The 17,185-nt window shown below is 35.0% G+C and overlaps 1 protein-coding gene across 2 annotated transcripts; it reads right to left on the bottom strand.

Annotated features, from left to right (window-relative positions):
* Positions 1–373: 373 nt before the first annotated feature.
* On the bottom strand, positions 374–14,972 carry cars1 (cysteinyl-tRNA synthetase 1). 2 transcript variants are annotated; one of them, XM_084108027.1, is made up of 23 exons: positions 14,837–14,954; positions 13,217–13,453; positions 12,568–12,659; positions 11,867–11,955; positions 11,445–11,541; positions 11,219–11,317; positions 9,794–9,943; positions 9,464–9,604; positions 8,230–8,318; positions 7,981–8,102; positions 7,478–7,590; positions 7,170–7,298; positions 6,173–6,302; positions 5,388–5,491; positions 3,999–4,096; positions 3,708–3,897; positions 3,397–3,465; positions 3,132–3,213; positions 2,823–2,903; positions 2,676–2,743; positions 1,562–1,621; positions 1,315–1,398; positions 374–1,128 (listed from the first exon to the last, which is right to left on the bottom strand). In XM_084108027.1, exons 1-23 carry the CDS (start codon positions 14,856–14,858, stop codon positions 1,000–1,002), a joined length of 2,475 nt encoding a protein of 824 aa, XP_083964153.1. In that variant the 5' UTR covers positions 14,859–14,954; the 3' UTR covers positions 374–999. The 2 variants fall into 2 exon arrangements, with proteins under 2 accessions (XP_083964153.1, XP_083964154.1); XM_084108028.1 differs by lacking the exon at positions 13,217–13,453 and having other exon boundaries at positions 14,837–14,972.
* Between the last annotated feature and the right edge of the window lie 2,213 nt (positions 14,973–17,185).

The following is a 17,185-nucleotide window of genomic DNA, read 5'->3' on the forward strand; positions in this document are numbered from 1 at the left end:
CGTTGACAAATTCGATTTCATTAATCACAGGCTTCTTGTGCATAGACAGCATTTGATGTTTTATACCTGAATTTACCCTTATTCTAATTACATTTTATATTATTACCCCCACCACACCACACCACACACACTTATTATTTTTGTCGTTTTTTTTCTATTTTATTTTGTATGCATAATTTTATAATGATTAATAGTTACATAATAATAAATGCATGTATGTTTTTAATGGCTTTTGAGCTGCCCACAACATTGTCTAGGTAAGAAGTTCACTAGGTTTGGTATATGCAGCTCTGTGCATATATTTTATGACTGTAAACTAAATAAAAAAAGTCTTTATGGAAAAAATATATAGAAATAAGTTATTGGAGACAAATAAGCATATCCTTTTTTTATTTTGGCATTTCATGTTCCTGTAAAGACTATGTAAATACTAACAATAACTGGTGCTCCTATGTATTTTTCATTTGTGGTGAACCTACAAACCTGAAGTCCCTTCATTCCTGTATTATCAGAGATATTTTGATTCTGGATGAATCATTTTTAACACTAGCTGATTTGTAAACCGTGTTTCAGAGAAAACACCTACTTGATCAGCCAGATTTTAAAAATCCATAATGAAAACATTAAATGTTTGATCCATTTCCACATTAACAAGCTAAATAGTTCTTGCATACTTCATATAAACTACCAAACCCACATTAGAAAAATTCTGATATACTTGCATCTTTGTTCTACATGTGCAAAAAGCACAAAATTTTAAGTATACACCCTTAATATCGTAGTCATAAAATACCTCTCAAAGTCATGTTTGCAGAGCATCAGGAAAACAAAAATCCTCCAACCATGACCAGAAGGATTTGCCAAACCTTGTCAAAGTTTAGAGCCAAAACTCACAGATGAGGTCTTTGAGTTTTGCTGCCTTTTCACAAACAAAAGACAAGTTCACAACAGACACTATGGGCGGATCGCAGGTTGCATCAGACTCAATGCCTCATGTTCTCAGCTCCCATTCTGAGTCAACTGAAGGTATTCATTATACAGCTTCTCCTGAGCCTCGTAAAGCTTGCGAAGCTTTTTGGTCAGTCCCTTACTGAGCTCCTTCCCCTCAGCATCATGTGTTGGGAAACCCTGTATATACAAAGAACAGACATACTATTAGCATTTCTGAATAGATGTAACCAAATGATTAAAAATTCATAAGGACTCATCTATCCCCTATAGACTAATAGTCACCTTGAAATAGATCCAACATACAGCAGTGTGACATAAAAGAGTGTATCTTAAGACAAAAGAAGACTGAATGGTTTGCATTACCGTTTCATCAAAGCTGGAGTACTTGTCAGTCTCTGAACGGAACATTTCATTGGGTTTAACCTTCATTTTTGCCAACTTTGCCATCTATCACAAAAAATATACAAATAAATAAAAAACAATGGAGGACTAACGGGAACATACTTTCTTAAATATAAAAATATTTAACAATAGACATGAGAGGCTTTCTACATGACGGGTGACTAAATTATGGAGTGTTTCAGGTGGTTTCTGTAATCGCTCTAATCACCTCTTGTTCTTGTTTTTTCCTGGCAGCCTCCTCTTTTTTCTTTTTCTTTTCATCTTCCATCTTGAAACATAAAACAATATAAGTATTATGCAGGACAGTAACATTAACATGTCAAATAAATGAAACAAATTAACAAAATAAGTAATATCATCTTTTAATATAACTTTTAAAAAACGGACATCATGGTTTCTACAAAAGTGTAAAGCAGCAAAACTGTTTTCAACATCATAATAAGAAGAAATGTTTCTTAACCACCAAATCAGCACATTATAATGATTGCAGAAGGAATTGGCTGAATAATTATCTTTGACACCACAGGAATAAACTATAGAAATATATATAAAACAGTTACACATCTCTCTCTCTCTCTCTCTCTCTCTATACACACAAAAAACTGCGTATATAAATATATATATAATATATATATGCAAATTTGTGTGTGTGTATATATATATATATATATATACACATATATATGTATGTATGTATATATGTGTATATATATATATATGTGTGTGTGTGTGTGTGTGTGTGTGTGTGTGTGTGTGTGTGTGTGTGTGTGTGTGTGTGTATGTATGTATGTATGTATATATATATATATATATATATATATATATATATATATACACACACACACACACACATTTTATTTTAGAAACAGTTTATTGTTTATCAATGACCATCTCAGGTGGATCATGATGGATCAGCAGAACGTGTCCAAAGCTGTAAGCATGCATACAAGATTCAAAGGAGTAATTCAAAGAAGGTACAACAATTAACCTGTGCAACTTGAGTCCTTATAATACATTCAGAAGGCCAGCATTTACACTCACAAGCTCGAAAGACCTAAATACATTTTTCATGACCTGGTTTGCATCTGATTCATTTCTTTTGTGATGCTTGAGATGGAAAGAAAAACACACCACCTTACCCTGGTGGTGAGATAACTTTGATCTGATTAATGGCTATTTTTACTGTAATAAGGTGTACTACAAACAGTACATCACTGGCAGTAGTGTATGTAAAATGAGATACAAAATCTACACCACTGAAACAGAAAATATCAAGTAGAGAGATCATAGTACATGGCCATATAGACGGATTCTGTCATTACCTTTTTCTTCTCTTCTCTTTCCTTCAGAAGAGTTTCTTTGTCCACCAGCTTCACCGATGTGGGGAGTCCTTTGAGGAGAAAAAAAAAAAAACTTGTCATTTTCCATGACATTCAGAGTTTAAGCTAATCTCTATTTCTTTACTTTACCATCACGATCCTCCAGTCGGACACCCAGCTCAGGTAAAGTGTCATCACGCAATTCGTCACAGAGCTTCAGCAATTCTGTCACTGGAACACAAACAAATTTTCCTAATGAATTCTCTTTTCTGCATAAAAAGTACAATCTGTATTGTACGCAAATGTCTGCTGGAGGTATAGCTACAACAATAACCATAAAAAAAAAAAAAAAAAAAAAATTTTTTATACAGAAATAATTTTTAACAAACCAAATGACTTTGTACTGTAGCAGATATTCACACTAATATATAAATAAATAAAAAACAGCAAGAGTTTTACCTTTCTTCTCTCTAGAGATTTTTCTGATGTCTTCCCTGAAATCCGACAGCACTGACAAATAGGGCATGACTGTGCTCTCCAACTGAAACAGAAACCAAAAGATTAAGTAGAGTTTAATGACAGATTAGTCATTATCTTTACAATCCACAAGTAAGCATTATTAGATTGAATCTTTAATAACATGTCTTAACAAGTCTAGCTTTGTAACATTAATTAAAAAGAAAACCTTTGATGAATCAAACATGATCTGAGTGGTGTTGCTTACATCAGCATTCTGACCGTTTCCTCCAACAGGGAAGCCAATGGGCTCAGTTCCCTCAATTGCTCCAAATGTCTGTCAAAGCAGAAAACAGCTTTAGCAAGCACTTCACTGTGCATTCACAGTTTCAGTCCTGTCCCGACATCTCAGTTCATGCAGATTGCAAGAAAGGACTAGACATTAAGGTTTAATGTAGCAAACAGGGTAAGGATTACAGAGAATACAGAAACAGTTGTTCCTTTGTTGCATCCAGGTTTCAAGTATGTCAAAAGTCAAGCTGTTTTACTAAAAAAATAAAATAATTGTTGACATGTTACCTTAAGCATGTTGGTCAAGTACAGGGCAATGCTCTCCAGCAGCATGCGGTTAGGCGGCAGTTTTGCACTCCTTCTGGCAGCCATGTAGGTGTTACTCTGACCGACGAGAGCCCGCATCTCTTCCAGAGCCGAACGAGTGTCTATGTTGTCACACAACGCCTCATGAACTGAGGTTTTCTTCTCATAGAAGCTACGCAAACACACATACACACAAATGACTATAATGATGAGTGATAACACTTTACTTTCAAGACAAAGACAATGTTAAAAAGTACGGAAAGTATGCATCACCTTTTGTTCAGTTCAATCTCCTCAGCTTCCCATTTTTCAAATTGGCCAGTGATGTCTGTCGGGCTCCTCAGAATATCTTTAACATTTAAGAAGAACTCCTGTGAAAACGTAAAATAAGAACTGAATGAACTGTGAGAGGAGTTTAAATTACACCATACTGTTCTAATATTTGATACACCGTACCGTTAAATTCTCAAAATGTAATTTATTCTTATTATTATCACAGCTGAAAATGGTTTGGCTACTTAATATTTTTTGTGGAAACTGTGATCCATTTTTTTTTTTTTTTCAGGATTCAAAAGATTTGCTTGCTAAATTTAATTAAAAAGTAACCATGTAAAAGTTTTTGTAAGTCACTTTTGATCAATTTATTGTGTCCTTTCTGAACAAAAGTATTTAAAATATATATTTTACCATACTAAAAATGAACAATGAATCTTACTGAGCCCAAACTTTTGAATAATAGTGCATTTTCTGTGGTAATAAACAACAAGCCACAGATTCTGTTGATCGAGCTTGTGTTTAATCCATCATATTCCTTTCATTCGTTTAAGTGTTTTAAAAATATTTTACCATACTAAGAGTTAACATATTGAGACAATCCACAGTAATAAAAAACCCCACCAGGTCCTATTACTTCAAGTGTAGCAAAGAACTTGCATGCATAAATTCATTTTAAGCATAATTCATAAACATCTTTCCTGAGGCAGTTTTGAAGCACTTTATTTATTTAACTAAAAAAAATGGCTATTTCTAGAATCTAGACCATTCATAAAACAGTGCTTAGTTTACAAAGTATGAAACATTCCTCTCTGTACAGACACGAACAACACCCTCAGCTTTTTTAATTTACTTTGTTTGAATATTTACAGCTTTTACTTCTAATTTGGGACCACAGAATATCTATTCATCTCCAGTTTTATTTAAGCCAAACTCTGTTGAGGGAATTGCACTCTTATTGCATCACCCTCTAATAAGCCATCTCCATTTTTACTCAAGTATGTTGGCGCAGTGGGGTAGAGGAAAAACATGGTGTGTCTCATTAAGATCCACACCTCAAGTTCGGGTGAGGCTGGTCTAAGAAAATATAGCATGTAGGTCAGTCATAAGTAACCTTCGCATACTTCCCATGCTAATAGCTGCCTGTGTGAGTATCAGGCAAATTTGGAGCTCTGCCCATGTTATATTCCTTGGTGACAGAGTAATTGATAGAAAGAAAGAAGCGCAAGACAGAATTAATGCGCCCTGAAGGACACCTGCTATTCTCCGACCTTCTGGGTTCATGAAGGAATCTAGATAAGCCTATTGTGGATTTATGAGGATTCTGTATGCTGATAAGTGGCAAATATTAAATTTGGATAGACTATGAATTTTTGGTTTCTCACTTACATTTATGAATTTCTCATATTGGATGGCTGACTCCATTGTGTTGTTGGAGTAATCCAACGTGTCTTTCCATGTATGCATCAGAAAGGCCAAACGAAGCTGCCTTGCTAAAAGGAAACAGAGCACAAATGCACAATGTCAAAACTTTGACATCCTATCGTAGTTTGCAGATAATTACATAGTTCTGTGATACATTTCTTGAGATAAGGAAAAAACTGTGTGCCAAGGTCTCTAGTCTTTGCATTAATTAATGTTGGTTTAATACATCTTTGAAAAATTGTTTTTCTGCAAAAACATTTTTTTTAATAACCCTTAAAATGACAAGTGGTGTATCTATCAAGCAGAAATAATTTCCATGAACCTTGAATATATGCGAGTTTATTTAATCATTATTTTCAAAAATGCTTAAGAACATTTCCAATGTCAAAATTCATGAGATTAATATCATTCTTTTGCATACTCTACTTGACCTGAACAAAACATGCCATTTCATTTAAGAGGACGAAATGTGTGATATATACAAAGAGGCTTGTATAATGACCTCATGAAGGTCTAAAGGGGTACTTTTATGTTTTTCTTGTCATAAGATCTTTTTTTTTTTTTTAAATAATAATCTCAAAAATAATTTTAATTAGAAAATTGAAAACATGAGGATTATTCAAATTAAAAATATTTCAATCACATTTTTGAAACCATAAATTCAGACCAAAAAAATCTTTGACCCATATGCAGATGTCTAAATATATAACACAGTGATTCTAATAAAACTTTAATTGTAACATAATTACCCGTATGTTTGGCCAGGGCATCTTTGATAGTAATGAAGTTCTTCAGAGATTTGGACATCTTGCATCCAGCGATGGTCAGGTGACCCGTGTGCAAGAAATACCGTACCCAGTGATCATTCTCAAAGTAAGCCTATCAAACATATACAATGTTAAAACTTGAATCCACACATACTGTTTGCAACTTTAAAGGTGTGACAAACAGGAATCCAGGACCAGGATCAAGTTCTTTACTATCGGTCTTCAGATTTACTTTTTACTAGAAAAAATTTGTTAACATGGCAGTGCCCAAAAAAAATAAAAAATAAATAAAAAATAATGCAGCTTTGTGTTTGATGACAGCAAAATATTTAATCACCCCCTTATTATTTCCTCTCTATATGCTCGTGTAAAATAAAAAAAAGAGCAACTGTTAACATTGACTATATAATATACACATCAAACAGAAATATGTTTTAAAGTCCCCCATGGTGAAAATCAAGCTTTTAATGTTATTTATATGTCTATGTGGTGTTTTTAATATGCTTTAAGACAAACCATGTGCAAATTCATATGTCAACACCATTGCTGAGTATTTTCTCCTTAAAACTGCAGTAAACCAAATGTGGTTTGAAATCGCTGGTGTTTCTGACGTCACTACCTTGTAACCAGTCACGTCAACGAGTGGATCTCTGAGCTGGTGTGAGTGAGTGGAGGTGGGGCTAATTTGCATATTAATAGAACCACGCATACTAAATGAGGCAAGGGTTTAGTTACATCCAAGCTTTTTTAAGGCAAAAACGTTTAAATATGTCATTTTGGTGATCAGGTGAGTTTTAAGGGATAAAACTATTGACCACAGGGGGACTTTAATTAAAAGTCTGACAAAGACTATTATGGTAATTCCAAAGTGACGTGAATGAAGCATTAATCTTTATGGAATAATGAACTGGATTCTAATAATAGCTTTTCAGCAATGGCTACTGGACATATTCTTTATATGAGGACCTTATTTTCTCACCTCAGATTGTGCCAACTCATTGTCATGATGAGGAAAACGCAAGTCAAAACCTCCTCCGTGGATATCCATAGACTCTCCCAGTATGGATCCAGCCATGGCGGAACACTCAATATGCCATCCAGGTCTCCCCTGTAACGACCCCAGCAGAATTGTAAATGTTCAGCCCGACTTGAAAACATGGGCGATGCATTCAAACCTTTGTTGTACCATGTTAAACCTACTAAGCTGCCAAATCATCATACTCATCTATTCATTTTCTGAACTTAACAAAAGTAACACGCATTTTTGCCTGATGTGTACTTACTCACCTTTCCCCAAGGGGAATCCCAAGATGGTTCTCCAGGCTTGGAGGCCTTCCACAGCGCAAAGTCATTCTGTGACCTCTTTTCACTGAGTCTGTCTGCTGAGATACTCAAGTCTCCTGCAAAAAAAACAAAAAAAACAAAAAACAAAAAAAACATTCAAGATCCAGGTGAACACTGAAGCCAACACTTTTCATGAAAAGAATTCAGAGTACAAGCAACTGCATTAGGTCCTAATGCTCTGTTATACAATAGATGATTCTGGCTCATTGTATCCACTGCTCATATTATGATTCGAGCTATAAACATTATCTGATAACTCTGCCCTTTCGGTGAGCATCAAGGCAGTTGCTTTATGGCAATATTGCATTGCCATTCCACATCAAGTTGCCATGGAAACGATAGACAGCTGAATTGCATACATTTATTGTACTTTTCAAAGACCCATTTGCAAAAGAAAAATAAAGAGTAAATCAGTTTAAATGATGTATTGCAATTTATTCCTGTACCTTCTCCCTCTTGAAGAGCCTTCTGATCTCCAACAGCCTCTGGTACCAGTTTGGCATAAGAATGAGCAGGGCAGGCATCAAACTTTGCCGTGTCAAAATATACTGACCCATTTGACTCATATCTTGTGAGAAAAGAAAGAAAATTAATTCATAGACATTCTAGGAAAGTATTGGGTTTTTTTTAAAGGAGCATATCATGAAATATCAAAATAATCAAACAATCTAGAAAGAAGACATCTCTAGTCTTACCCATAACCATTGTCCACAATCTTTTTGACAAATGCCACAATCTCCGGAACGTACTCACTGACCCGTGTGAGAACATCAGCAGGGAGGACCTGTCAATCAAAAACACCACAGGCTTTTGTCACTGCTCAGAGTTAACATGTTTTAACTAGGGTTTTAACACCGATATGAACATTTTGGCTGATAACGATAACTGATAACCGATAATTCTTTATATTTAAAAGCCGATAACCGATATATTGGCCAATAAATCTAAATCCAAATGTTTATATAATTTTTGAGAGCCTGATTACAAAAACAAAAGTCTCACCATTAAAAGCCATGTCCTAAGCACACAATTATAATGAGAACATTATAATTTTATGTAGTCTATATGACAGACTTGCGCTGCATGTTGCACTTAACCGTATTTTCTTTTTTGAAGTGATTTCAATCAATTCAAAACATCATGGTGAATAGTGTGCATCTGAAGTGTCTCGGCTGAAGGAAATAATCCATTATTTATCGGCTTTAATATATCAGCCAAATTTTCTTATCAGGCCGATAACATTAAAAATGAACATGTATTGGCCGATACCGACATGTTAGCCGATATATCGTGAATCGTGCTAGTTTTTACACATCAGCATGTACATCACAATATATTTTGTCTTGGTTTCCACAAAAATATTAAGCAGCACAACTGTCAACGTTGATAATAATACAAAATATTTCTTGAGCAGCAAATCAGCATATGACACTGAAGACTGGAGTAATGATGCTGAAAATTCATCTTTGCATCACAGGAAAAAATTACATTTTAAAATATATTAAAACAGAAAATAGTTATTTTAAATTTCAATAATATTACTGTATTTACTCTATTTTTAGCAAATAAATGCAGCCTTGGTGAGCATAAGACACTGCTTTCAAAAACATTAAAAAACTCGGTTACACTTTATTTTTAGGTGACAGTTACATTGTACTTACTGAAATAAGTACTGAGTAATATTAATTAACGACATGTACTTACTATAAAGTTACGGTTAAGGTTTGGTTTAGGGTTAGTTACTTGTAATTATGCATAATTTACTGTTATTACTATATTAATTACATGTAGTAACGTGTAACTACGTCACCTTAAAATAAAGTGTTACCAAAAAAATCGTACTGACCCCAAACATTTGAACTATATAAATGTAAGTCATAGTTGGGTCATTAAAGGTATTGAATTTCCCATCAGTACTAGTTCACTCACATTGAGGGCTTCCATGTCTTTATGGTACTCTCCCTCCCAATACTTTGGCAACAAAGAGAAGATTGAGTTTTCTGTCACTTGGCTCCCAAATTGGTAGTCTAACCATTCTGACAAAAGATCCTTGGCCTCGTCCAATAAGACCTAAAAATGAGAACCATTTAAAAAAAAAGAAGAAGAGATGTCGGTTTAAGAATCTCACTACAAATACAAGTTTGATAGATGCGGCACAGAATATCATCAGCCAAATGATATGGAACAAAATGCCTCGGACATGGCCCCGATCAAACTAGGTCACATATGTGTTTTTAAAACGCTGTGCGAATCATCTACCTGTGCGTGATCCTGGAGTGAATGGCCCGCAGCGTTGCTCTGCACTGCCATCTGCAGGGGACCCAGGGCAGCGTCCACAGCTGCATCCAGCCTCTCCAGCATCTGCTTCTTATCTGGGTCAGTAGTCTCAGCAAGCTTGGCTTTAAAAGGCTAAACACAATAAAACCAAATTACATTAAAGCACAGTGATGGAGAACGAGATGAAAGCTATGCAAACATTTGTAGGAAGGCCAGTAACTAACTGTCTAGAGGGTTTGAGGTAGTCATACTTTTATTTTGTCTTCAGAGCTGCTTAAACCTCTTAAGCAAAATCATTTATTTTCATTAGTCAATAGCAGCTCTGCCAGTACTTCAGCAGTACATATAAATCTTTATTACCTTGTTAATGTTCACTTGGAAGGTTTGTGCCACCATAAGTCAGCGCACACTGATAATAATGACTGATAATGAGTTTAGTGATAACTGGAGACAGATCCGAACTATTAGAAGAAAAGTGTATTCATAATAGTGTCATTTAGAGCACAGGTTTTCAACCTTTTTGACTCGAAGGCCCCCCATAGTTCAACACAATTTTCAAAATATATTGGCTAATATATTTCCTTTGGTATTCCTGATGTAATTATAACAATGCTGCTTGTTCTCAAACTTTATATTAACAGAAACAAGGAATGTTGATATATCAAAAATAACTGTAATTTTGTGATTAAAGAAGATCCTGATTTGTTGTGTTCTTCAATAAAAACCCCCCATCTGGGTTTATTTGTGATTTTAGCATTTGAATCAAGTTAGATTTAAAAATTAATCATTTTAAGTCATCGTATGGCACCCTTGGAAGTTTGCTAAATCCTTCTGGTTAAAAACTACTAATTCACAGAAAATAATTAAAATTTAACTGTATTTCTGACTAACTTAAATTCGGCATGAAATGCTCATTGTAACCGTCTTCTCTACTGTGACTTATATATTGAGTGAAACGTATTCTTGAACAAGGAAAAAAAAAGTGTAGGGCAGGATTTGATTTTGTCCCATGGGAACTGATTGGACTGTCATGAATCATTTTTTTTTTTTTTTACTGTGATCTTTTCATGTGAGTGACAGGTTGCTGTAATAATCAGAGAAGAAATGTCATTGCGAGGGAGAAGGAACATTTATATTTTTGATTAAACATTACGGGGGCACTTTTTAAAAGATTTAAATAAACACTAAATATTTCATTAGTAGTATGGTCCATTTTGATATCATGGTGACCTCGGACTTTAGGTTCTCTCAGGGTCTGAAAAAACAAACCTTTTTAAGTTCCACAGAAAAGAAAACTAATAATGGCACTGAACCCCACAAGTCTGAGTAGATAATAACCGTACTTATTTTGTCCAAACTACCCCTTTCGTTCACTTCACTGTATGAGTGATGTAGTTTTTCCCTCACCGTTCGGGCTGCTAACACATCCTGCAGGATCTGAGAGGCACTGGGCTTCTTCTCTATGTACTGCTCCAGCAAGTAGTTCTGTCGGGCTCTTTTGATGATCTGAAACGAAGAAGTCACAACGATGATCGTATATTGAGAAAATTGTATCGCATGTGACAATTAAATTCATTTTATATGACCAAAAGAGTTAAAGAGGTTATAAAGACTCTGTAAGCACTGCTCTTACTTTGTCATCAATATCTGTGATGTTCATACAGTAGAAGACGTCATATTTGAAATAATTCTTCAGTATTCTCCGGAGTATGTCAAAAGATATGTAGGACCTGAAAGAACAAGGACACTGAATCCTCATGAAATACAGAGAACTGATACTGTGCATAAAACATGCAGCAAGGGCCTTGGATGGAAAACTTTCTGTTTTCTCTCTGTCTTTCACCAAACCATATTCAAACACAACAGTTCAATGTGCTTTCTGATTTGGTTTACAGCCTCACATGCACACACTAACAAATCCTTAGCTCAGATTGAATGGCTGAATGTCTGTTTCAGCCTTTTCATTGACTGTTGTTCTGTCTATTGGGCTGTTTTGAACAGCTGGGGGACCCTGAAAACAAAGAAACATCTATGAATGGATGGGGAATATGTCACCTGGCATGGCCCATGTGAGAAGCGTCATACACCGTTGGGCCGCAGCAGTACCACAAAACCCTGTTGCCCTTCTGTGGTACAAACACCTCCTAGAAGACATAAAACAGAACAGGTATGAATGATACTGGCAGTTTATTGTCAGCATCCAATATACACCTCTGACAATAACAACAAAGAACAGAACGGACGAGAATTTGTATCTGTTCAATTTCAACCAGCAAAGATACCAACTTTACTGATTACTCATTACTGGCAGTGCAAACAACAATGAATTCTGTAGATTTTCATGTACACTACCATTCAAAAGTTTGGGGTAAAATCTTTGTAATGTTTTTGAAACAAGTCTCTTATGCTCACTAAGGCTTCCTGGTGAGATGGCGAAGCTAGATTTTAGTTTAAAAAAAGTTGTGCTGCTCAATATTTTTTGTGGAAACGTTACACATATTTTCTGGATTATTTGATGAACAAAGTTCAACAGAACAGCATTTATTTAAAACAGAAAAACAGTTTTGTAACATTGTAAATGTCTTTACTGTCACCTTTGATCACTTTAGTGCATCCTTGCTGAATAAATACATTTCTTAAATAAAAATGTACTATTGACCCCAAACTTTTGAAAAACATATTGAATGGTAATATTATACTGTAGTAAGGGAAAAGTATAATATAAAGTTGAAGCCATGTTGTTTTATCTTTCATACCTTGGTCCGTGTGAGGCTGTTGTAAAGACGCAACTTTGAAATGTCTGTTCCTTGTGGGGGAGACCACGGTGGCTGCACCCGCTTCCCCTTTGCTGAAAAACAAGAGACACTTTTTTTTAACCAAAATGACTTTGTTTGATACAAAAATGAGTCAGAGCTATAGATTCATTTATAGTAACCAATCCCAAAACTATCCAGCATTTGTGTCGAAACAACAGGTGCACTATGGGAAATAACTGTTGTTGCACACCTGCTGCAAAAGTATATGATGAGGTTTTCTTCTCATAGAAGACATAAAACATGTATAGAAAAAGGTGACGCAATCACAAAGTGAAAATGAAACAAACAATGTGCAAACTGAACATTGATTGCACATAGAGAAAAAACACAAACACCTCAATGTGGACGAGTCACCACCTCAACTCAAACTTGTCTCGTTTTGACTACACTCCTTGATGTCAGATTCCTGTCAACACCTCAGCTTATGTATACTAACACACCAAAAACCCCTCAGAATCATGCAACACATTCTGCAGATGTCCTCAGCACAGAAACCACTAACTTGAAGTACAAAATGCACAATGCACAATTCAGCTACAACCTACGTTCATGCACCCTGACTATGACAGGGGGAGTTCTGTCTACTCACTGCTGCATTCTGAGGTCTGGTCATTCGTTTGGGGCTTCAGGGCGGCTATGTGTTTGTACCAGCGCAGGGCGTGGACATGCCGCTCAGGTGGAGGCCCACATAGAAGCGCAAAGGCTTCTGCATCCGCCTGCGAAGGCCCGTAGCCAGCCAGGTAACTGCGACTGCTCAAGTACTCATTCAGAGCCTCAACCCTGCGAGCATCCTCACTTATGCGCAGTAAGAAGCCATAATCAAAGGCTGGGAAAACAAAAGGGCATAGACACACATAAACACATAGAGGAGCAGACATTAGAAATGAGCAAGGGGCCCGTAGAGAATGCCTGTGATGACACCTGTAATCCTTTCTAACCTCACTCCTCTGAAACATAAAACTGTAATAATCTGATCACACACTTTTGGACAACAACACTCACAAATATGTCAATTAATTGTATAATTGAGGGTAACTTCAATGACATTGTTTTGAAATTAACTGAAATTAAAATTGTTTTTTGTTATTGCTAAAAGTAGTGTAAAACTATGAAAAATCCTTTCGTTAATTGAAATAAAGCTAAAATAAAATAAAAAAAATTAAGAAAATAGATGAAAAACTTAAATGAAAATGAGAAATGTTGCCTTGGCAACCAACCGAAATGAAATAACTAAGTTAAAGTACTAAAATGACAAAAATGTAACTGAAAAAAAGAGAGGATATTTTAAATATTTTTTAAAAAATAAATAAAATCATAATAATAAAAATGACAAAAGCCCATAACTAAATCAATAAAACTTAAACTAAAAATAAATTGTGAAAATATAAGAAATAAAAGTTAACTCCAAATAGTACAAATATAATAGTATATAAATAATGCTACAATAACACTGATTAAGGTACTGTTGTGAAAAAAAACAATACATGACAAAATTCTGCGGAATGAGTGCAACATGGGAAAGAGCAAAAAAAAAAAAAGGATATAGATTATCATGAATCTTTTCTTTATTAAATTAAAAACACTTATGAAACAGTTGAGGATGAATAAATCTTATTTGATTTATTTTAAGATTTATTATTGATTTATTATAAGACTTATTTGTATGTGTGTCTGTGTATGTTCTGAAAAAAGATTCTTATCTGATGCAATCTGATAATGATCTCATTATTTTGTAACAGGCTGCATTTTCTTTCACAAAAATACCCACGATCACAGAATAATTAATGTAAACGTCAAAGAACCGGAAGAGGTCAATTCCATTCGATTCCCACCTCTAGTTAAATATGAAATTATTTCACTCCTTATGTGTCATATGTGTTTCACTATTTCGGCTGACTGATTTCATCTTAACTGTCAAAGCAATATTCCGACACGGCGCTAATAAAACAATATGACAGACAGTGAAACAGCAATAGGAGAGACTCTGGGATGTTGCCACATATAACATTACATGTTTATGTTAAGAGCAGTAAAATAGTAGAATAAATAGTGGGCAAAATCTTGTAACAGCTGCAGGTTTGAAAAGAACCAACATTAATTAATCACTTCAAACAGGTCTAACAGAACGAGCACGCATTAATGTTCAGTAGCATACATCATGCATGTTACATCGCAAGAAAAGTGAAATAAGTAAATAGAGAAATATTACCTATATCTCCCGTGCTTGCCATTTTCCTGTATCTGATGCAACAATAACGTGTCCGGAAAACACAATGAAACACAGGACATAAACGAAATCAAATTCTGGTTTACGGATCTCTAGATTATTTACACGGCTCTCGTTGCGTGATTTATAATATACAGATCAGATGCTCTTGCTCTTCTACGGCGATTATGCGATTACAGCATACTACTTCCGGGCAAATATTAAAGCTCCTTTCGTTTCAAAATAAAAGTCTCATGTCGAAAATAATTACTTTTTAAAATATGTAACAGTATTACTAATTAATTTAAAATAATTGCTTACATTAAAAAAATAAATACAATTTTAAATATTAAGTGTAAGCATTAATCTAGCCATATTCGATTTAAATGTTTTATCACTGGGGTGAATGTAGTATAGGCCTGCCTACACGATCTCAAACATGTTTAAATACCGTGTAGTTTTCAGTTTATTTACATTTTGTCTTACGTTATTCGATAAGATTAGATTGTTGTCACCTCTCCTTTTCTTTCTTTCTCTTTCTTTTTTAATTTTCATTTCATTTTGTAACACAGACCGCTAGGGGGAATCCAAGTATTAACTCAGGAGGGTGAGTAAATCATGACAGCATTTTCATTTTGGGTGAAATATCCCTTTAAAACGGGAAAGTTTTATAAAATCACAAATAAATTAATAGAATAAGCATTTTTCTATTTACGTGTAACCTGTCTGTCAAATAAATATGATCCTATCTGACCAGATTAATAAAACATTAAAATAAATCACCAGTGTCACATTATTATTATTATTATTAACAGCAGCTTCTTCACTTAAGTTTGTGAATTTGTATGGAAGAGAATAGGCCTACTTGTTTGTGTGTTTCCCCTTTTTAAAAATGTTTGTTTTCTCATTCTTTGTTTTTGTGCGAAATTAAACTAGCCTACTAAAAAGTTGCTTTACACGCGGGATTTCACAGTATTCGTTATAGGTCAAGGACCCTGTCAGACAGCTCTTATCTTTGGTTTGTGACTCCAGACAGACTACAGATCTTAACCGCGACGCAGACTTCCCACCCCTCACAGAATGTCAATGGAATGTGCCATTGTGAGAGTGACAGCGCACACGTAGGCTAGTCCACACGCATTTATTTGCGTTGGCCATGTTGAGAGGTCATAATATCCTGCTGTGAAACACGTCATGTGTAGGCTATACATAAAATGCATATCCAAATAGTCCAAGTGGTTATTCGATTTACAAGGAAATACTTAAATCACACAACACAGCTTCACAGTGGTTGATAATTCCAGTTCATTGTGATTCAGCTGTGGCAGATCCTCCTGGATTCACACTTAGATTAGAAGAAAGCCGACTGCGGTACCCGATGCGAATATATAGTCATTACAAGAAACTGCAAATAACTTTCTTTCATGTCGAAAGCTGAAGCCTTTCATGCAGTTGTCAGCATGCAACCGCAAGTGTGACTGTCTGGAATGACGAGGTGCTGACAGGCCTGTGTGACTGTGGTCAAAAGACCATACAACTTATCAAAGTGACGGACAGTAATACATGCAATGGTAATCTGTTATTTACAACATGACTTTCAAAAGATACAAAAGGACATCAGGGCACTGCAATTAACAGTATGTTAGAAGGTCGTCTTAACAGTATCATGCAATGTATCTAAAAGTAGCTAGCTGAATACTAGATTGATGTCAAGATGCAATATTAATCTAAGGGCATTCAGTTAAACGACAGGGTTTATTTTCTTAAAAGGTAAGATCAAAACCAGATGCATATATCAAAAGCCAGTGGTTGTTGATGTTCTGTTGTGTCGTTTATGCTTCGGTTTCGGGGTCAAGGAAAGGTTGACACTGGGGCGCCTAAATGTGGTATGTAGTATATGCAGGGACCATTTTGATGAAATTGTTCTGTGAAAATCTTTTTTAATAAAACGTAAATAACCTAAAGCTTATTTGTTAAAAAAAAAAAAAAAAAAAATCGAAAGGAAATATTTTATTAAACTTTTTTTTTTTAGCATTTTAAATTAGTTCAAAAATGTATTTATTATCAAGTGAGTATTAACCACTCAACCTTCGACATTACACAGTCACATGACCAAAATGAACAGTCAGGGAAACGTCCTGGGGTGCAGAACAGAAAAGCACAAAGGGAAATTAAAAACAATGCATTAAAATGAGAACAGCAATGTCCAAGTGAACAAACAGAGATTGGTAAGTTTAACCTATCATTTTTTTTTATTATTGTAAGTCATTAAGGCTGTGAGGGCAAAGTTATTAAATATCAGTTAATTTCCAAATATCTCTGTCGCTCAAAAAATAAGGTTATGGTTTGTTT

This window comes from Abramis brama, assembly GCF_963993115.1.
Source record: "Abramis brama genome assembly, chromosome: 3".
Lineage (NCBI taxonomy): Eukaryota > Metazoa > Chordata > Actinopteri > Cypriniformes > Leuciscidae > Abramis > Abramis brama.

Excerpts from the sequence above, each read along its gene's own strand:
- cars1 (XM_084108027.1), bottom strand. The coding sequence starts at position 14,858 with ATGGCAAGCACGGGAGATATAG. Across the intron at positions 12,660-13,216 it reads CCAGACCTCAGAATGCAGCA|CAAAGGGGAAGCGGGTGCAG; the intron begins GTGAGTAGACAG and ends CTTGTTTTTCAG. Across the intron at positions 3,214-3,396 it reads GAAACGGTCAGAATGCTGAT|TTGGAGAGCACAGTCATGCC; the intron begins GTAAGCAACACC and ends TTTCTGTTTCAG.